Source organism: Chlorocebus sabaeus, chromosome 1 (genome assembly GCF_047675955.1).
Source record: "Chlorocebus sabaeus isolate Y175 chromosome 1, mChlSab1.0.hap1, whole genome shotgun sequence".
Taxonomy (NCBI): Eukaryota; Metazoa; Chordata; class Mammalia; order Primates; family Cercopithecidae; genus Chlorocebus; species Chlorocebus sabaeus.
In genome coordinates, this window is record NC_132904.1 from 75041625 (window position 1) to 75064196 (window position 22572).

Consider the following 22572-nt stretch of genomic DNA (forward strand, 5'->3'; position numbering starts at 1 on the left):
ATTTCTATCCACATAAGGTTAACTATGGATTTAATTAATACACTCTTAAAAGAAGTATATTTATCATCATTCACACACATTCAGTTAACAATAACAATAAAGATCTTAGGTTTCACGGTGATATAATTTCCATGAAATAGAGTAAAAGGAATGATTAACATAGACTTAACTCCTGTTGTGGGCTCAACACTATAGTACAGTTGGCCCTCTGCATTTACAGATGCAACCGACTTCAGATTGAAAACATTTGGGAAAAACAAAAAATAATGCAACAATAAAAAATAATACAAATTTAAAAAATACAGTATAACAACTATTCACATAGCTTTTAATTGTTTCAGGTATAATAAGAAATCTAGAGATTAATTTAAAATATATGGGAGGATGTGGATAGGTCATATGCAAACACATGGGCATCCGCAAATTCTGGTATCTGGAGAGGGATCCTGGAACCAGTTCCCCTAAGATATATGGAGAATGACTGTATAAACCAGTAGAGGAAAATTATAAAAGAATGAGAATTTATGCTTTACAAATTCAATTTAACTACTACTTGCTAATTATTATGAGGACATGGAGCTAAGACAGACATGTCTTCAAGGGATTTATAACCTTTGAGAATTACATATGAAAAAGAACGAGAAAACGGCTAAATGTTAAAAAACAAAGAATTTCTTTCCTTTTTTTTTTGAGACGGAGTGTCGTACTTTCACCCAGGCTGGAGTGCAGTGGCGAGGTCTCGGCTCACTGCAAGCTCCGCCTCCCAGGTTCACGCCATTCTCCTGCCTCAGCCTCCCGAGTAGCTGGGACTACAGGCGCTCGCCACCGCGCCCGGCTAATTTTTTGTATTTTGAGTAGAGATGGGGTTTCACCATGTTCACCAGGATGGTCTCGATCTCCTAACTTTGTGATCCACCCACCTTGGCCTCCCAAAGTGCTGGGATTACAGGCATGAGCCACCGCGCCCAACCAGAATTTCTTTTCTTTATGACATGAAATGAGTGAGTACTATAAAAGAATAGAAAAAGATAAAAGTAATTTCTACGAGAAATACAGGAAGAGAGTCAAGTAGAAAGTTATTATTTCAGTTGAGCCTTTAGGAATGACCACATATGGAAAAAAGCAATCTAATGCTACAGAGAACAGCGTTAGAAACGCAAACACAAGACACAAATCATAATCAAAAAGATCTCAAAAATCAAATGACTATAAATGAACAAAATTCAGTATCAAGGGAATGAAGAATGAGAAAGGCATATGAACAGATGGGAAGTCAGTTTCACACCCAATTGTAAAGCTTCAACTCAGATTCACAGGATGACATTCCCACCACAGCCACAAAACAGGGTAAGAGCATCCTGATTATGAATGTTTCATGGCTTCTGAGCTCATTATCTGGATTAAATAATCGAAGGGAGTCAATTTAGGACTGCATGTACCAATCACAAACTACTCAATTAACCAAACAGGAATGAAATCAGCCCAAAGCCCAAGTTGATTCCCCAAAAATGAAAATAACTCAGTTTTTTCCTGATTATAAAAGTAATGAACACTAATTTTTCAAATATGAAAAAATAAATTTGAGGAAGAAAATAAAAATTAGCAGAAATAGCTAGTTTGACAAGTTGAATATTGTTATATATTCTTCCACTTTTTCTATGAATATATGCATACAGTTAAAAAACCAGAATCACACTCTACCTCCTGTTTCATAACCACTTCTTAAAAAACAGCATGATGTAAAGACTTGTGATCAGTCTTAACGGCTGTACAGTAATCCATGATATGAACAAATCATAAATAATTTAACCCTCAATATACTGCCAGGACTCATTATACCCAATTTTAGTTTTTCAGTTTCTTTTTCTTTTTTTGAGACAGAGTTTCACTCTTGTCACCCATGCTAGAGTGCAATGGCGTGATCTCAGCTCACTGCAACCTCCTCCTCCTGGCCTCAAGCGATTCTCCTGCCTCAGCCTCCCAAGTAGCTGGGACTACAGGTGCCTGCCACCACGCCCAGTTAATTTTTTTTTTTTTTTTTTGTATTTTTAGTAGAGACGGGGTTTCACCATGTTAGCCAGGACGGTCTTATCTCCTGACCTTGTGATCTGCCTGCCTTGGCCTCCCAAAGTACTGGGATTACAGGTGTGAGCCACCACGCCCAGCTAGTTTTTGAGTTTCTTGGTCAGTTACACTTATAAAAATAGCTAATATTTTAAAAATATTTTAAATATTTATAAAAAATTAGTAATTCAAGACTCATATAATCTTAAAGGTTATATTAAGTTTCCTAAGACTGCCAAGAGAAATTGCTACATTCTGTTGGCTTAGAACAACAGAAATGTATTCTCTCTGCTGTGAGGCTACAAATCTGAAATCAAAGTGCCAACAAGGTCATGCTTCCTCTGAAGGTTCTAGGGAAGAATCCTTCCTTGCCTCTTCCTAGTTTCTGATGGCTCTCAGCAATCCCAGGCATCACTCAAATCTCTGCTTTTGGCTTCACAGAATGCTCTATCTTAGCATTCTTCCCTGTGTGTGTGTCTCCTACATCTCTACATTCAAATCTCCCTCTCCTTTCTCTTATAAAAATACCAGTCACTGGATTTAGGGCACACCCGAATCCAGTGCAACTTCATCTTAGCTTGGTTACATCTGCAAAGACCTTGTTTCTAAAAAAGGTTGCTATCACAGGTTAGGACTTGTCTTTTTTCGGGACACAGTTCAAGCAACTGTGGAGGTTTATCCATAAAAACAGAAATTTCTATTTTTTAACAATAGAATAAAGCCCACTGAATCCTTTCACAAATCTAAGCTATATATGGGTTTTGGTGTTATTTTTCCTGTATCTCAAAACATTTTGCCATTTCATCATCTTAGCAATTACTCATCATTACTAATTCTTCATAATTATGTTAAATAAGAGTAAAATATTAAGAAAACAGGCCGGGCACAGTGGCTCATAGGCCAGGCACAGTGGTTCACGCCTGCAATCCCAACACTTTGGGAGGCCAAGGTGGGTGGATCACCTGAGGTCAGAAGTTTGAGAACAGTCTGGCCAACATGATGAAACCCCGTCTCTGCTAAAAACACAAAAACATTAGCCAGGAGTGGTGGTGGGCACCTGTAATCCCAGCTACTCAAGAGGTTGAGGCAGGAGAATCGTTTGAACCCGGGAGGCAGAGGTTGCAGTGAGCCGAGGCCAGCGCCACTGCACCCCAGCCCAGGCAACAGAACAAGACTCCATCTCAAAAAAAAAAAAAAAAAAAAGGGTAACAGAAGAATGATGGGTGCCTAAGAGGAAAATGCAACAGTGAGATAAATTGTCAACATTATATCAACTTCAGTTTTCTTACTCTTGTTTTTTTGGTTTTGTTTGTTTGTTTTTTTAAGAGGTGGGTTTCATTCTGCTGCCTAGGCTGGAGTGTGACGTTGTGATCACAGCTCACTGCAGTCTGCAACTCCTGGGCTTCAGCAATCTTCTTGCCTTACTCTCCCCCAAGTACCTCGGACTACAGGCACATGCCATCATGCTTGGTTTTTGTTTTTTTGTTTGTTTGTAGAGACTAGGTCCCACTATATTGCCTAGGATAGTCTTGAACTCCTGGCTTCAAGTGATCCTCCTGCCTCAGCCTCTCAAAGTGTTGAGATTGCAGGCTTAAGCCACTGTGCCAGGCCTGTCATCTTTCAAGAAGGTATAAGAAAAGCCTGGATACATGGTTGTAGCCTTTTTGTAGTTTTTGCTGATCACAGTTCAGAATTCAGATCTTTATTTTTCACTCATACTAACAAAGAGAATCAAAATGATAAAGATATTTCATAGTTATCAGACAAATCAGAACACAAACGCAAAGAGGCAGCAACAATCTCCTCTCCTTTTTGTTGCCCACGCTGGAGTGCAGTAGCATAATCATAGCTTAGTGCAGCCTCAATCTCCTGGGCTTAAGTGCCCTCCTGCCTTAGCATCCCAAGTAGCTTGGAATACTGGTATGTGCCACTACATCCAGCTAATATATATATATATTCTTTTTTTGGTAGAGATAGGGTCTCATGTGTTGCCCAGGCTGGTCTCAAACTTCTGGCCTCAAGTGATCCTTCCACTTCAGCCTCCCAAAGCACTGGGATTATAGGCATGAGCCATTGCACCTGGTTGACAATCTACTCTCTAATGATGATGGTAAAATTGGTTGTGTAAGTGAAATCTCAAAGAGCTTTCAGATAATATCTATCTAAGTGAATTTTCTCAAACATAGGAACTGTTAAGTGAAAAATACATTTCAAGACAAAAAACACATTCAGTATTTTCCTCCAATGAGTCATTCCACAATAAGGATTTCATTATGTAATAATTTACAAGAACTTGGACCATCCCATTTTCTTTCTTTTTTTTTTTTTTTTGAGGCGGAGTCTTGCTCTGTCGCCAAGACTGGAGTGCAGTGGCACTATCTCGGCTCACTGCAAGCTCCGCCTCCTGGGTTCACGCCATTCTCCTGCCTCAGCCTCCCAAGTAGCTGGGACTACAGGCGCCTGCCACCACGCCCGGCTAATTTTTTGGTATTTTTAGTAGAGATGGGGTTTCACCGTGTTAGCCAGGATGGTCTCGATCTCCTGACCTCGTGATCCACCCACCTCGGCCTCCCAAAGTGCTGGGATTACAGGCTTGAGCCACCGCGCCCGGCCGGACCATCCCATTTTCTAAAAGGATATGTGGCAATATTCCTTCATCATTTATGATATTTGTACACCAAAACTTAATAAGGTTAATAAGTGAACAAATGCTGAAGCAAGTATTTTATAAAGGTGTTTAGGGAAAAAAACCATGATGTAGAAATAGAAAGAATTCATTAATTTGATCATTCTAATTGGTGTACAATCTAAAAATAAAAATGTGTTGCAATTATGGGGCAAAAAAGATGGCCGCTCTCCCTTCGGCAAAATTATAAGGGGACAAAATACTCAAAAGCATGTTTTTAAAATAATGTAAGTACAAGATTCAGAAGTAATAATAAATTAGAGCCTATTAAAGATGTATTTTAAAATCTGGAATCACTATTCAAAGGACAGCATATGTTCTAGGTTCATGCATGGCAGTATTTACCAGTTAGCTGCATTCAACAGGCTATGCCCATCTAGAGCACTTTCAAAACCCAGAAAAGTGAAAATGAAAATCTGAGTTTGCCAACATCAAGGATGTGAAAAGAAAATCCACCAAATGGGGAAAAAATATTTGCAAATCATATATTTAATAAAGGACTTGTATGCAGAATATATAAAGAACTCTCAAAATTCAATAAAAAGACAATCCAATTTAAAAAATAACTCAAGGACTTACATAGACATTTCTCCAAATAAAATATATACAAATGGCCAATAGGCACATGGAAGGATGCTCCACACCTTTTCAAGTGCTCACTGAGCTTAATGATGAAAAGCCATCATTAGTAGTCAGGGGAATGCAAGTCAAAACCATAATGAGATACTACTTTACATCTGCTAGAACAGCTACAATAAAAAAGACAGACAATAACAACTGTTTGCAAGGATGTGGAGAAGCTGGAATGCTTTTGCTCTTGCTGGTGGGACTGTAAAATGGTCCAACCTATGTGGAAAACAGACTAGCAATTCCTCACACAGTTAAACATAGTTACTGCATGACCCATTAATTTCACTCCTAGGTATCTACCAAAGAGAAATGACAACATGTCCACACAAAAACTTCTACCCAAATGTTTGCAGCAACATTACTTATAAGAGCCAAAAGTAGAAACAACCCAAATGCTCATTATCTGATAAATGAAGCAAAATATTATAGACCCATGTAATAGAATGCTATTTGGGAATAAAAAGGAATGAAGTACTGATACATGCTGCAAGTTGGATGAACTTTGAAAACATTTGCTAAATGAAATAAACTAGTCACAAAATACAATTTACTGTGTGATTCTATTTATATATGATAAATACCCAGAATAGGCAAGTTCATAGAGCAAGAACTTAGATTAATTAGTGGTTGTCCAGGGGTGGGGGCAAAGAAGAGGACAGGGAGTGAGTGCTAATAGGAAAAATTTGTATTTTGGGAGTGATTAAAAAAACCCTTAAAATTATAAATATTGGAAAGTATTCTAAAACTATGACAGTGATATTTGAACATCTGCAAAATATGCTAAAACCCACTGAATTACATACTTCAAATTCGTGAATTTTAGGGCATGCATGTTATCTCTCAATATAACAGTTTAATTTTTTTGACTTGCTATGCTTAAATTCTTCTGAAAATTTCTAATAAAGTTGATCTTCACTGTCCCTTTATTTATACTTCTGTGTACTAACCACAAGATGGCTTTAAAATTAAAAAATAAGGCCCATTAGCCCCAGATGATAAATGATGATGACTATTTTTCTTGGTATACTGAGGTTTAACCAATCTTGAATGGACATTTATATTATTAGTAATTTTTCACTATTATAAATAAAGTCGCTTTCAACATTTTTGTTTAAGCTTCTCTGCAGAGTTGTCAAAAAAAAATTCTAGAAATGAAATTCTGGGTAAAAAGGTATTCTTCTAGAAAAACTGTACTAATTTATTCCAACAACAACATTCAAGAGAAAAGCATCAGTTTTAACCTAAAATATGCTTGACTTCATGGCTTAGCACAAAAATGTCCAAGAAGGAAAAAAATCCCTGTAACAATAATACAAATTCTTTCTTTTTAGGCTGAAGCTTTCTCCAACTAACTTTAACTGATGATAAACGGAATACTTCACTATGTGACATTTCTTAATTGCAGGTCTTACAATTTACATCTCTCTTGGAATGAACTTACCACTTACATTCATAAGCAAAATGCAATGAAAACCCACTTAGCTTTCTCTAGTTTAAAAAAAAAAATCTCTGTCTACTGAAAGGCTTAAAAGCAATAATCTCTCAGTAACAGCAAACATATCCAGTGACCCAATCTTGGCTTCTAAATACCATCTTCTAATAAAAGGAACCAGGGCTCTTTGGAGAAATAACTAATTTTTAGGACTAGGGAAGGGAAAATTAAAAAATAAGCCTGGGAAATTTGCCAAAACTTGGAAACAACCAAAAGATATCTTTCAACAGGTGAAATGATAAATTATGTTACATCCAGGCAACAGAATATTATTTAGCACTAAAACAAATGAGCTATCCAGTCATGAAAAGTCCTGGAGGAACTTTAAATTCCTATTACTAAGCAAAAGAAGCCAATCTAAAAGGGCTCTATGGTGTATGATTCCAACTACATGACATTCTGGAAAAGGCAAAACTATGGAGATGGTAAAACAATCAATGGTTACCAGGGGTTAGGAAGGAAGGATGGCTAGGAAGAGCACAGAAAAGTTCTAGGGCAACAAAAACTATTACGTACGTTACTATAATGGTGAACACATGTCATCTGTCCAAAAGCATAGAATGCAGACCACCAAGAGTGAATTCTCATGAAAGCTATGGACTTTGGAGGAATAATAATATGTCAGTGTAATTTTACTGACCATAAAAAAAGAAAACCAAATAAAAGTGGTGAATGAATGTCAAACAAACAAACAAACAAACAAAAGCTGAGGCATCTTGCAGTAGCAGAGAATAAGGAAGTAGTCAAAATATGGGGGGGCATGTCAAAGGGATGTAAGAATCAATCTGAATGAGTTTCCAACAACAAAAACTAAAACAGTTTTAAGCATCAAAGTAAATAACATAGCACTGAATTATAACTCAAACTATCAAATATATAAGTCCATTAAGATATAAATGATTACACAAATAAAAAATAAAGAAGGATAAAAAGACAACAAATTTTCATATAGAATTCCAAACATTCTCCCTCCTGCGCGTGGTTCTTAACTCCAACTCCCTCCTCCCAAACTCCCATCCCCAGTGAGGGCAGACTAGACTTAGTGACTTACTTCCAAAAATTAGAGTAAGAAAATGGAAAAAAATAGTATACTTTCAGTAAAGAAACTTGGCAAACACTACCTTATCCAAATAATGAAAGTTAGTATCATCGTATGGATATCACATACCCACTGATACGATGTGACGGGACAAGCCTTTGCCTCAGTGGTATTCTTTCAAAATACCCAAATAACCCTAGTCTAATCATGAGAAAAATGTCAGACATACCCAGATTAGAGTACATTCCACAGGTCATAAAAAAGAAAAATTGAGAAACTGTCACAGAATGGAAGAGACTGGGGAAACATGACAACTAAGTTTTATGTGGTACCTTGAACTGGATCCTGGAAAAAGAAAAAGGATATTAATGGAAAAGCTGGTGAAATCCAAATAAAGTCTAGAATGTCATTAATACTAATGTGCTAACACTTAATTCTTGGTTTTGACAAAGGTATCATGGTCATGGAAGATGTTAACAATGGGGGAAACTGGATGGGGAGTATACAAAACTATGCATTATCTTTTCAACTTTCTATATATTAAAAATTATTCCAACATAGAATATTTACTTTAAAAAAAAAAGCTTTAAAATGGAACTATAAACTCACTAAACCAACAGAGATATCCTTTTGGAAAATGTTAACTGTCTAAATTTAACTACCACTTTCTCCATTTTAAAAGTCTGTTAATACTCTGGTTTCTCTTCAGATTGCATAAATCTTTTGCCTTTTATAAAGTCTGTTAAATTGAATTCAAGAAAAAACAAAGCTGAGGGAAAAAGGACTAACCATTTCTTATTGGAGAATAAATCATGCTTTAATCAGAAACATTATGTTCTGTATATTAATAGTCCTAGAACTGTGCATATTAAACTAGGAACATTTGAATGACAGTAGTAGAAATATTTCATGGCACACTAAAAAATACAAAACCTAATATTCTACCAATTTAATCTTCTGTCAAGTTTCACAGAACACTGTGTTCTGTGGTTCACTGCGCTTACTGGGAAAGAGGCATATTTAATACACTAGTGGTATTACATTAGAGAAACAAACATTTGCAAAGTTTATATATTTCACATACGACACTTCTGAGGGAGGAGACGACACCTTGCCTCTAACTTTATAAATAATAGAAATGAATACTAAAAGGCTGTTAAGAAAGGTTATCCAAACCTTGAATATAATGCCAAAAGCTGCAGTCTTAAAAAGATGATACCCTTTCAAGGTATTAAATAATAAGGGGACAAAGGCCCATTCAATGGTTACTTAATTACTTAGGGAAAGGGAAATGTACTTGTTCCATTAGTCTATTTAATACTGAATTAAATATTCAATATGCATATTGAATATTTGAATATGAATATGAACTAAATAACCCATATTAAGTGAAGTTACATGTTAATTTACAGATCTTTGCCAGTAGAGTTGCAAAAAATTCTGTCAGGTAGAAGAGATAATCCCAAAGGTTAGGGTGTATTGGTCCTGTAGGACATTAACCAGTTTGTAACTGACCTAGTAAATCTTACTCCAACTATTAAAATGTCTATAAATACAGAGGTCCTCAGACGCTCTTTGAAACAGTTTTCTATTTTACTTGTTTCCTCTGTAATACGATGAATTGAATGAAATCTCTGATACATATTCATTTTGTATTTGAATGAGTCATGTTTTTAATTTTTTAAAGTTATAATTCCGTAGGCATAAGAACTTTCCATGACATGCTTGACACGGCCTTTCCTACATCAGATCTGCAAATCCTATAATCTCACAATGTTATTATGACACTTTTTCTGCATGGTGTTCTGCTAATAATGACAATCATTTGGTTATTGGAACTATCAAATAACATATTTTTGTTTCAAAGATAAATCAGAAAAGAATATGTTACTTTCAAGACCATCTTTATTCCACCACTGACTTTCCATTCTTCTAGCAAAGTACAAAAGTAAACATGCAAACTATTTTATTACATTTTCCTTGAGTTTTCTCAATTGTGCATTTTTAAAACAACGAAAAACACAAAAAGATTCCTTTCCTTTCAAGTGAGCTATCTCTGGAAAAGATTTTAAGTCCTAATCCCTATAATGAGAAAATATTTAAAGAAAAAGATACACAGAGAAAACTAAGTACTTGTTGAGTTTGCATTAACAAATTACCCACAAAGGCCAGGCTCAGTGGCTTATGCTTGTAATCCCAGTGCTCTGGGAGGCTGAGGCAGAAGAATCACTTGAGCTAGGAGTTTGAGACCAGCCTAGGACCCATGGTGAGACTCCATCTCTACAAAAAATTTAAAAAATTAGCCAGGTGTGCTGGCACATGCCTGGAGTTCCAGTTACTTGGGAGGCCTAAGGCAGGAAGATCACTTGAACCTAGAGTTTGAGATCAGCCTTGGTATAGAGCAAGACCCCATCTCTACAAAAAATTAGCCAGGTTCGGTGGTACATGCCTGCAGTCCCAGCTACTCAGGAGGTTGAGGCAGGAGAATCATTTGAGCCCAGGAGTTTGAGGCTACAGTGAACTATGACTGTGCAACTATACTCCAGCCTGGGCAATAAGCGAGATCCCATCTCTAAAAAAAATAAACATAAATGGGAATTACCCACAGAATTACAGAATATAAGATTTAGATAGGGTTTTAAAGATCTTCTTGCTCAATCCCCTGTTTTAAAGAAAAGTTAGGCCCCAAGGAATACAGTGACTTTCCAGAGGTCTGACAGTTGCTAACATTCATTTGATCTGACTTAAAAGATGTAATTTGTTGTACACCTCTCAAAATGTAGGTATGAGTTAATTTTAATTAAACCAATTACTGAAAAAAAAAATTCTTCTGTCTGTTTCAAATACTACTCTCTTTAAAATCAAATGGACTAATACCTGGTTCAGGAATAAACTATAAATTGCCTTTACTTCCATAAATATGATTAATTAAAATAAATTCCGATTACAAGTTTGGGATTCAATAAGAAACATTAGTAAAAAGAAAAAAAATCACAACTTTGTGTTTTCAGTGTTACATTTTTCACTAAAAACAAAAGTCTGTATTATAAGTAAGAAGCTTGAATATTTTGGAAAATTCAAGCGAACTAATGATAAAGACTAATTTCAACTTTAAGGTTTGAGCATGGGAAGGGAAGGACTCTCAACCAAACCATAAAAAAGAAACCATATTAAAGCAAAAGAGAAAGGAAAATTTCATACCCTGACATTACTTCTAGATGAAGTTGTCCCGAGACAGTTAAGAAAGCAGGAACATTGAAGAAATTCTCCTCAGGTACCTTTAGTTTGCCTGAAGGCTGCAAATCAAAAACACAAGCCACAAAAAACTATTAAATGTTTTGCTTTGCTTTTCACATTCATATACATGCCACAACTAAAAATCACAATGCAATTAAATCTACGTGAAGACAGGTTGTTCTTGTGAAAATAAAGGTAGTTACACATCTAAGACAAAACGCCAGCTTGGAAAGTGCTAATAAAGGCAAGGAAGTTCGCTCCATATTTTCAAAACATACAATAACCAAAGGACAAACTACTTTTGTCACAAAACACATCTCCCCCTAAAAAGTGATTTTGATTAAGGGGCAAGCTAAGGCAAGAAATTATGAATTAATTTTTAATGTGAGGTTGACTCAGGACTGAGACTGAATTATCTCAAGGGAATAGCCTCTGGAACATGCGAGGTCATATTTATTATTAAAATATTAATAGTAATGCTTTTAACACAGTTTTTATAAACACATTACAAACTTTCAAAAACATTTCATTTAACTGTCACCATAACTAGGTAGCAGGAAAAGCATGACTCTATCTTTAAAAGATACACTGAGCAATGAGATCTTTATGAACTTACAATATAGAAAGGGTGATTATTCCATTTGAAATGTGTAGGAAACAAGCAATTCAACATTTGTTAAGAGTTAAGCTAAAACAAACTACCTGGAGGCCAAACACAATTTAAACAGTAGCTTCTGAATCAAGTTATGAGTATCATTATCTTCTTCTGGGGAAGAAAGTTACACTTGTTTTTGTTAATTTAAACATAGGGTCTCATTATGTTGCCCAGGCTGGTTTCGATTTTCTGGGATCAAGAGATCCTCCCACCTCAGTCTCCCAAAGTGCTGGGATTAACAGGCATGAGTCCCTGAGCCCAGCGTCTTGTATTTTAAACTGTGCATTTATTTGAAAATGTTTTAGTGTAAAGGTGTAATCACTGCAAAAGCAATAAAGCCAATTTAAAATATGTAATGGAGAATGTAAGACTCTTTTAACAGTACCAAATATTAAATTATGGTAACACATGAAATAAAATTATCTTATTTAATTTCATTGGTTGTTCTAAAAATATTGCATATCATGTATCAGTATTTGTGCATAAATAAAAAATGTACTGTAAAAATTATCAGTTGAATCTTTCATTTATTTTTCTAGTAACTGCCTATTTTTTTCAAACTTAACTTTGATACTAGTCAGAGATCAGTGAATTCATTTTTTTAAAAAAAGTCCATCTTTAAATCTCATTATCAATGAAAGGGTATTGCTTCCAAAGATATTTAGTATTCAAGACTAAATACTTGACCTGATAGATGTTAGGATTTTAAAATAAAAGATCTGTTCTCCGATATTTCTTCATTATTTACTAAAGAATTGCTTTCCCAACTAAGGTCCAACAAATTTGTAAGACTACCATGCTTTCTACTTTACTTCACCACTTTAGTCTATAATTTGTATTAATTTAATTTTACTTCAGATAGTTTCTCTCATTCCTTGTATTACTAAAAAAAAAAAAAAGGTCTGGTCTTTACAACGAGATTCTATTTATTTATTTATTTATTTATTTTTGAGACAGAGTCTCAGGCTGTCGTCCAGGCTAAAGTGCAGTGGCGTGATCCTGACTCACTGCAACCTCTACCTCCAGGGTTCAAGTGATTCTCCCACCTTAGCCTCCCCAGTAGCTGGGATTACAGGCGCTGGCCAACATGCCCAGCTAATTTTTGTACTTTTAGTAAAGATGGGGTTTCACCATGTGGGCCAGGCTGGTCTCCTGACCTCAAGTGACCCACCGGCTTTAGCCTCCCAAAGTGCTGAGGTTACAAGCATGAGCGACAGTGCCCGGCCTAAGACTAGATTTTAAACTTTCATTTATCAGCACTTGTACAGAATGGATTCTGATTTTTCTTACATTTCTTTAATCCAACTTATTTAAAACACACTAGTACTTCACTATGCTTTCCAATGTCATGTTAGTGTTTACATAACAAATTCATACTACCTTACTATAAATTACTTTTATTTCTTTTATATTACAATTAAAGCATTATACTGATTTTTAAAACTTATCTGTGTATTGTTATATCACCTATATATTTTATCCCACAATATTAAAGAGGGTATACAAAATATTGGTTGTAAAAAGTAATTATAAAAAGTGGTATCAGCAAATACAGCAGGATAGGTAGCTCCGAAGGACTGTCCTGTCACGGAAAAATAAAAGAAAAAAATGAGCAAAACTGTCAGAATCAATTGTGGAAACTCTCGGAGAGAGGGAAAGGTTTACAGCAATCAAGCAAATGCTGAGCCAAGAAAAGGACAAATTAAAAACGGTGGACTCCACCCAACAGCAGCAGGAATATATGTTTTTTTTCAAGTGCACATGAGCCATTTTCCAGAGTAGACCACATAGTAGGCCATAAAACAGTCTCAATAAATCTTAAAAGACTAAAATCACACAAGGTATCTTCCTTGATGACAATGGAATGAAACTAGAAATGTACAATAAGGGGTTGTGGTTACTAGGGAAAAAAGTTTGGTGGTTCCTTAAAAAGTTAAAATTGAATTACTAAATGACACAGTAATTCCATTCCTAGGTATATACCAAAAATAATTAAAATGAGGTATATAAACAAACACTTGTACACAACTGTTCAAAACAGCACTATTCACAATAGCCAAAAGGTAAAACAACCTAAATATCCATCAATGGAAAAAAGATTAAACAAAATATGATATATACATAGAATGGAATATCATTCAGCTATAAGAAATGTATATACCTATATATTTTTAAAAGTAAATGTTTTAGCATGTATTTATATATTAAAACATAGATGAACATTGAAAACGTGCTAAGTGAAAGAAGACAGACTTAAAAGGCTATGTATGATTACATTTACACGAAATATACAGAATAGGTAAATCCATAGAGACAGATGATGAGAGTCATGATTTGAGTGGAGGGGAAAATGGGATGTAGCTACTAAATGGGCACAGGGTTTTCTTCTGGGGCGGTAAAAATGTTTGGAACTTAACAGAGGTGGCAGTTGTAAAATACTTTGAATGTACCAAATGCCACTGAAACGCACCTTTTAAAATGGTTAATTTTATGACATAAATTTTACCTCGATTCTTGAAATTAATTATTGAATCTTAGTAGGTTCAAAAACTACCAACCTAGGATTGTAAATTTAAGATTTAGGATTGTAATCTTAAATCTGTAATCTTAAGTACTTATGGTAGCGATAAAGAAACAATACAATATATGAAATAAACACCCAACTTTGTGAATTTATCAGTGGGGAAGGATTTCTTTAACAAGAGCTCCAAATTGCCAACAATAAAACAAAAAACTGATGAATTTATATATGTTAAAATTAAGAACTTCTATTTAAGTTAAAATTAAGAACTTCTATTTAAGATATAGGCAACGTTAACAGACAAATGACAGATTATGAATAAAATACCTGCAACATCTAAAACTGCTAAGTGATTAATGGACAGAATATATAAGGACTTCCTGCCAAGAAAACAAAAAAAAGAAAATACTCTGATTCCCTAATGAGAAAGAAGATATACTGAAATGAAGACTCAAATGGTTAATGTGAAAATAAATGAAAGCTGTTGAAACTTCAAATTACTCTGAGCCTTGAATAAAATGTGACTGACTGTAATACCTATGTAATATAGGCAAGCCACTGCAACTTTTGTTTCTTCCTATTATAAATTAGCCCTCTTTCTTATTTTTCTTGCCCTGTAAAATGTTGTGAAAGATTAAATGGTGCCCTTTACCTCTTAGTTACTAATTCTTTGTTATAGATGAACGTCCTTCCTTTTTCATGTACCCAGCTCAGATGGCAAAAGGCCCCATGACTACCAAATTGATAGAGATGCAATTTTAAATATATCTTTCCTGAAAAAGAATAAGCTGTAACCAACCAAACTGCTGTAATTCATAAATCGGCATTGTATTAAAAATGTGGTAATACTCCTAAACTTCTTTGTTTTTACTTATGAAAGTGAAGCTTTAGCTTCTCCACTTCGGAACACTGACCCAATTACTTTGGAGTCTTGTTTTTTCTGGGTGGCCATTCTCAAATTTGGCACTTGAATAAACTCTTTTAAAATTGGATTCTGAGCCTCTTGATTATTTCAGGGTGACATTTTGGCCAACCAGACGGGACCCAAATTAGGCCTCCATTGACCCCTGCTGTTTTGCCAACAGCTGGAGCCCTGGCACCAGCATGGACTGTTTGCATCCAACTGACCTCGCTGAACACTGCAGAAGCCCTTGGTCAGACCACTCACAGGGTTGAATCTCCCTGGCTTGACTGAGATTCAGACTTTATGCAACCTGATTCAACAACTGATGAGACTGGAATTGAAGCCCTACTTTAAGGTAGGAGTTTCATTTGTTATTCTCTTATTCTATTATTTATGTATATTTGTGATTTTTTCACTTTTCTCTGAGATTAAGGTTTTGCTTGTCTTGCTGACTAGTTTGTAACCTTTTCTCTCATTTGAAATTTTATCATGGAGAAAGCAGTTGCTCTTTGAAAAGAGGAAGTAAATGTCTACATCTTAGGCAAATTTTCTTAAACTGGCCAGATCTAAAGCTCCATTCAATTTGGCACGTTTAAAATTTCCTTTTGAGTGACCAAAGTTTATAAAAGACTTTACGAGCACAAGATAAGTCCCAAAGACAAGGGGAACTGTACCTCCTGGCTGAAAGGCACCTTAGGCAACTAAGGTCTCCCAGGAGTGTCAGAGCATATCACTTGTGACATGTAACAGTCCCATAGGATTTGGACAAATACATACTGACATGTATCCACCACTACAGTATCATACAGAATAGTTTCACTGCCCTAAAAATATGTGCTCCACCTAGTCATCTCTCCCTTTCCCCCAACCCCTGGCAACCACTGATCTTTTTACCTTCTTCATAGTTTTGTCTTTCCCAGAATGTCACATAGTTTAAATCGTACAATATGTAGCCTTTTCAGATTGGTCTCTTTGACTTAGTAATACACATTTAAAATTTCTGCAGGTCTTTTCATAGCTTGATAGCTCATTTCTTTTCAGTGCTGAATAATATTTTGTTGTCTGGATGTAACAGATACAGTTTATTTCTCCATTTACCTACTAAAAGGCATCTTGGTTGCTTCCAAGTTTTGGCAATTACGAATAAAGCTGCTTTATAAACATCCATGTGCACGTTTTTGTGTGGATATAAGTTTTCCACTCCTTTGGGTAAATACCAAGGAGCAGAACTGCTGATTCTTATGGTTGGAGTATATCTAGTTTTGCAAGAAACTGCCAAACTGTATTGCAAAGTGGCTGTTAAATCTCACCAGCAATAAATAACAGTTCCTGCTGCTCCACATCCTGGTCAGCATTTGGTGTTGTCAGTGTTGTGGATTTTGGCCACTCTCAATAGGTGTGTAGTGGTACTGACTGGCTTTTATAGTGTGCTTTGTGCATCATTTTCTATGGATTACATGGTTCATACCTTCAGCCATTACACTGAGTAGCAGTTACTTTTTTTTAGGAATCTATGAGCCAGAATTTCTTGGAATGTTGGTACACTTAAAAAAGTAAGAAACATGAGGAAAGTTCTGTAAGTCCTTTAGGCTGTTGACAGACTGACTGATAATGAGTGAATAAATTAGAACTCTGTCAGTGTAACCTCCTCCAGGTATATTCACAAATTCTCAAACCTCTTAAGATCAAAGATTCATACTAAATATCTTTTGTTTCACAGTGTTAACCCATCAATTTAAGAAATATTGGGGCTCCTCAGGGACACTGTCTTATTACTGGATCCTGCATTTAGCCTATTACCTGGGAATAGCAGTTACTCTGCAAATATTTGTTCAATTGAAAAATGAATTGAAATAAGACCTGGAAATATGAGAGATACCTAAATCTGAGCTAGGGTACAAATCTCTCAATGGAAAGAGCATGGAAAAAAAAAATCCCTATTCATGTTAATCCCAAGAAATACAGCAATAAAAGAAATGTCTGAATAACCAAATGTTAAAACATAGTATAAAGCTTCTAAATTAATATAGTGTATTAGTGGTACACAAGTAAACCTGTGGGATGTAACTGAAAGTCTAAACACAGACTTTCGCATATAAAAGTATTACATCAAATCAGTGAGGCAAAGCTGAACTTTTTAATAAGTTGAACCAGGTCAACTGAGTAGCCATATAACTGTATCAACCAGAGATAAACTGCAGAATTTTTTTGTACACTGTGGCAGACAGTGTGATGTGAATACATGGGTGTTTTCCCCTTGCCAAGGAATCTCTGCATAGTAGTGCTGTGGTAATTTCCATTGTTTCCAGCACCTAAGTCGTCACTTCTGATTCTTGAAATAATGGTACATAAATTCATCTACTTTGGTCCCGTCTTCAATACACTTCTTTCAAATCCTTGAGAGAAATGGTACAATGTAAAAGAATATAAAAAGCATTTCTTAAAGTACTGCACATTGAGATAAAAATCTCAAAACCGGAATTCTTATTCATTATAAAAAATATTTCTGAACATAAGCCAGCAAAAATACTTTATCTCATTGTCTCACATGTATTTATTTTTGTCATTATGGTGTTTTAATAATGCAACAAAGATTTTAATTTTTCCTTTATTTTAATTATCTTGTTTTCTTTTAAAATACTGGAGAAATATAATATTCAAAGATCCAGAAAGTTCTGTGTGTGTGTGAGATGGAGTTTCACTCTTATTGCCAAGGCTGGAGTGCAATGGTACGATCTCAGCTCACTGCAACCTACGCCCCACCGGGTTCAAGTGATTCTCCTGCCTCAGACTCCCAAGTAGCTGGGATTACAGGCATGTACTACCACGCCTGGCTAATTCTGTAATTTTAGTAGAGACGGGGTTTCTCCATGTTGGTCAAGCTGGTCTTGAACTATCGACCTCAGGTGATCTGCCCGCCTCAGCCTCCCAAAGTGCTGGGATTACAGGTGTGAGCCACAGAGCCTGGCAGGTTCATTTTTAAGTTGGTATTTTGCATCTTAGAACTCATTTTCCCTTAAAGAAATACATACAACAACTATATTCACAGAGCAGCCACAGTACTCTATATACTGAATAATATACATAAAATACAGTCATGTACTACATACTGACATTTTGTTCAACAACGGACTGTAGATATGATGCATCCCGTAAGATTATAATGGAGCTGAAAAATTCCTATTTCCTAGGGATGTCACAGAGCACGGCATTACTCACACATCTGTGGTGATGCTGGTGTAAACAAACCTACTGCACTTGCAGTCATATGATAATAAACAACTGTTACTGATTTACATATTTATTATACTATACTTTTTATCATTAGAGTGTACTCCTTCTACTTATTAAAAAAAGGAGTTACTGTAAAACAGGTTCAGGCAAGTCTTTCAGGAGGTATTCTAGAAGAAGGCATTGTCATCATAGGAGATGACAGCTCCATGTGTTGCTGCCCCTGAAGACCTTCCAGTAGGACAAGATACAGAGGTGGAAGACAGTGATATTAATGATGCTGCCCCCATACAGGCCTACGCTAATGTATTTTTATGTCTTAGTTTTTAACAAAAATGTATAAACAGTAAAAAAGAAATCTTTAATAGAAAAAAGCTTATAGAATAATGAAAGAGAATATTTTTGTACTCATATAACGCGTGTTTTAAGTGTTATTACGAAAGAGTCAAAATATTTTTAAAAATTAAGTTTATAAAGTAAAAAAGTTAAGAGTATGCTAAGATAATCTAGTAGTTATTTGTTATTGAGGACATTTTAAAAAATAAATTTAGTGTAGCCTACGTACATAGGTTTGCAAAGTTTACAGTATTGTCCTAGGCCTTCCTATTCACTCATCACTCACTTACTGACTCATCTAGAGCAGCTTTGTGTCTTGCAATGTCCAGTCATGGTAAGTGCCCTATACAGGTGTACCATTAAAAGAAAAAAAATTTTATACTGTATTTTTATCATACCATTTCTATGTTACATATGTTTAGATATACAAATACTTGCCATTTTATTACAGTTGCCGACACTATTCAGTACAGCTACATGCTGAATAGGTTTGTACCTTAGGAACAAGAGACTATACCATACAGCCTAGGTGTATGGTAGGCTATACCATCTAGGTTTGTGTAAGTACACTTGATGATGGTTGCACAATGATGAAATCACCTAAGGATGAATTTCTCAGAAGGTATCTCCATCGTTAAGCGACACATGGCCATATATGGAGAGAGATGCGGAGAGAGATGCCAAGAGAGTGTGTGTGTGTGTTAAGTCATGATATTAAAAAATGTGCATGCGGATACAAATGAATGAATGACTGCCTGGATTCATTTCTATCAATCTCAGCAAAAGTGACCAAGAGGGAGATAGTCTTCAGACAGAGTACAGGTAGGACCAGAAGCTGAGGAGGTGGCTTATAATCATGTAGGGTACAACTTGGTCTTTACTCTAGCTTCTTTATTGCTGAGATGAGACTCAGAAACAGGATTTAACAGTTTGAAAATGTGTCTAGAAGTTTCAGAATTAGATGATAAAACCAATAATTTGAGGGGCCAAGTATGGTGGCTCACAACTGCAATCCCAGCACTTTGGGAGGCCAAGATGGGAGAATTGCTCAAGTCCAGTAGTGTGAGACCAGCCCTGGGCAACACAGTGAGAGCTCCATGTCTAAAAATACAATTTAAAAATTAGCTGTGCGTGGTGGCACGTGCCTGCAGTCCCAGCTACAGAGGAGGCTGAGGAAGAAAGATTGCTTGAGCACAGAAGTTCAAGACAGCAGTAAGCCGTGACTGCACCACTGCATTGCAGCCTTGGCAACAGAGCAAGATCTTGTCCCTAATATGTACGTACATACATACATACATGCAAACATACATACATGTTTGTCTGACTTAATTATCACATTTTTCAAAACACTCCTTAAGTAGGCATAGTAGTCTCACCTTGTCTACAGTTTTACTTTCCATGGTTACAGTTGCCTATAGTCAACTGCAGTCTGGAAATATTAAATGGGAAATTCCAGAAATAAAGAATTCTTGTTTTAAACTGCACTGGGTTGAGTAGCATGATGAAATCTCAGGCTGTCCCACCCCATTCTGCCCTGGACATGAATCATTCCTTTGTCTAGGGTATCCACGCTCTATATGCGACCAATCTTATAGTCACTTAGCAGTAGTCTTGGCTACCTGGTCCCTTGATGTCACACTGCCTATGTCATTCACCTCACAGCAGTTTAGGACCATGGCACCATATATTCACCTCAAAAATCACTTATCCATGAGGCCTTCTTACTGCTAATAGCCCCCACTCCATGCCTAGACTAGTAAAAATGACCCTTCTCTGCATTTCCGTAATAATCTGTATATACACCTCATTCATTCATCTAAGCACAGTGCTAGACAAGAGAGACCAATAAATAAGAGAAGATAAGCTCCCAGAGAGCTTACATTTTAATGGGGAAAAAAGAAAATGAACACGCAAACTAATAAAGAATCAAGATAATTACAAGCTGGGATAAGCGAGTTGGGTACTGGGGGATGGGGAGGCCTCTTAAGCAATAACAAGCAAGTGGAGACCTGAAAGATAAGAATGTATTTGCTACACTATAAACTGGGAAAAATACTCCAGTTACAAGGAACAGACAGTAGAGAGATCAGTAGATGGGAAGGGGGTGTCATACCTCAGGGGAGTAGAAGGTAGGTGACTGTAGCTTGAGGGACTCAAGAGTAAGACTGTTAAAAGACAAGGTTAAGAGAGGTAGGCAGAAATCAGATTATGGGTCCTTTATAGGTCATGATAAGGAGTCTGAATTTTATTCTAAGATCACAGAGCAGCCACTGAAATGTAAGCATGGGGTTGTGGCATGATGAGTTGAAAAATTCTTCTAGTGTCTCAGTGGAGAACAGATAACAAAAGGATAAAAGTAGAAGTAGGGGCACCAATCAGAAGACAAGAAGAGTAGCTTGAATTAAACTGGTAACATTGGAAACAGAGAAATGGAGAGGTTGAGGATTTATGTTAAAGATGAGCCAACAAAGGACTGATAAATTAGATGTGAGGTTGGGGGAGACAGCAGGGGAGGCATGAATTAAGTCTGACATCTAGATTTTTTTACTTAAGCAAATGAGTAGATGGTAACTTTCACTGCGATAAGAAGAGGAAGAGGCTTTGGAGGGAAAAAAACAAGTTTTATTTAATACATACTATGAATGCATATTAGACATCAAAGGAGAAATGTCACGTAGGCAGATGCTTCTACAAATCTGGAGCTCAGAAACAGAACCTGGAGATAAACAGTTTGGGACTGGAGATAAACGGTTTGGCAGTCAGTATGTAGATGGTATGGTACATAAAACCTTGGAACTGAATAAAATCACCAGGGGAGAGATTACAGATTAGTGCTTCTCATTGATCATTAGAGTGTTCCCTAGAAAATACTTCAGGAATTTGTAGAAGCATTTAGTGGGTAGGAGTCAAACATGTCCTGCAATATATACAAAGTCCTGCATAACTAAGCCTTTTCCTGCAATCTCCCAAGTTCCCAATGCTCTGTTAAGGCATTCATACAGTGTATCAGCAAAACCACGTGGATTTGAGCTATCTGATAAACAAAACAAAGTCATTAATTTTATCTGTCTTCTATATTGGGTCTTGGTATAAGATTTTGTTTGGAAAACACTTTTGAAGAAAAATGTTTGAAAATCAATATAAAGGATGATTAGTCCCTCCCATCCTAACAGTCCATGATAGACTAATCTTTCCCTGATCATATAAAACTTACATTAGTGCAATAAAACTTAACCTAGCCTTTCTCTATTATGCAAAACAAAAATTTTTGCTAGGTTATTCTGCCATTGGAAGACAGTAAATAGCAGAGCCAAGAAAGGGGAAACCAAGAGTTACCAAAAAATTGTTTTAAATGTGTGTATCCCAGTGAATTTCTTATCACAGGATCTAAAATCCTTCCTGTTTCTTTGAGGATTTCCAAGAAAATATTAAGCAAATATTTTGAATTGCCCTCCAGTTATTTGTTCTCACAGCAGAACAAATTTAGCTGAGCAGTTTCACAATCTCAGGAGAATTAAATAGAAAAATCCACACAAGTCTGACTGTGTCTCCATGTAAAATATATAGCAAGGAGTGAGAGTAAACAGCAGTAAGCTGAACAGTGGAAAGGAATATAATCAACAATGGAAAACTTATTTGACCTCCACAATCACTGAAGCACCCAATCTATTTTTATCTCCTTTTACTTTTTCCATTTTCTACTTTGTACCCTACACCCACCTTTTACCCAGTTCTATTTACTCATAATCCCAGAGACAAAAAGTTGGGAAGAGAATA

General features: G+C 36.0%; 1 protein-coding gene across 2 annotated transcripts in view; it reads right to left on the minus strand.

Annotated features, from left to right (window-relative positions):
- NARS2 (asparaginyl-tRNA synthetase 2, mitochondrial) overlaps positions 1–22572 on the minus strand; it is a 138198-nt gene that overhangs the window by 77338 nt on the left and 38288 nt on the right. For both annotated transcript variants that reach the window (XM_038005423.2, XM_038005422.2), the window contains exon 6: positions 11113–11207. In XM_038005423.2, coding sequence (XP_037861351.1) covers positions 11113–11207 — 95 coding nt within the window. The remainder of the gene's footprint in view (positions 1–11112; positions 11208–22572) is intronic.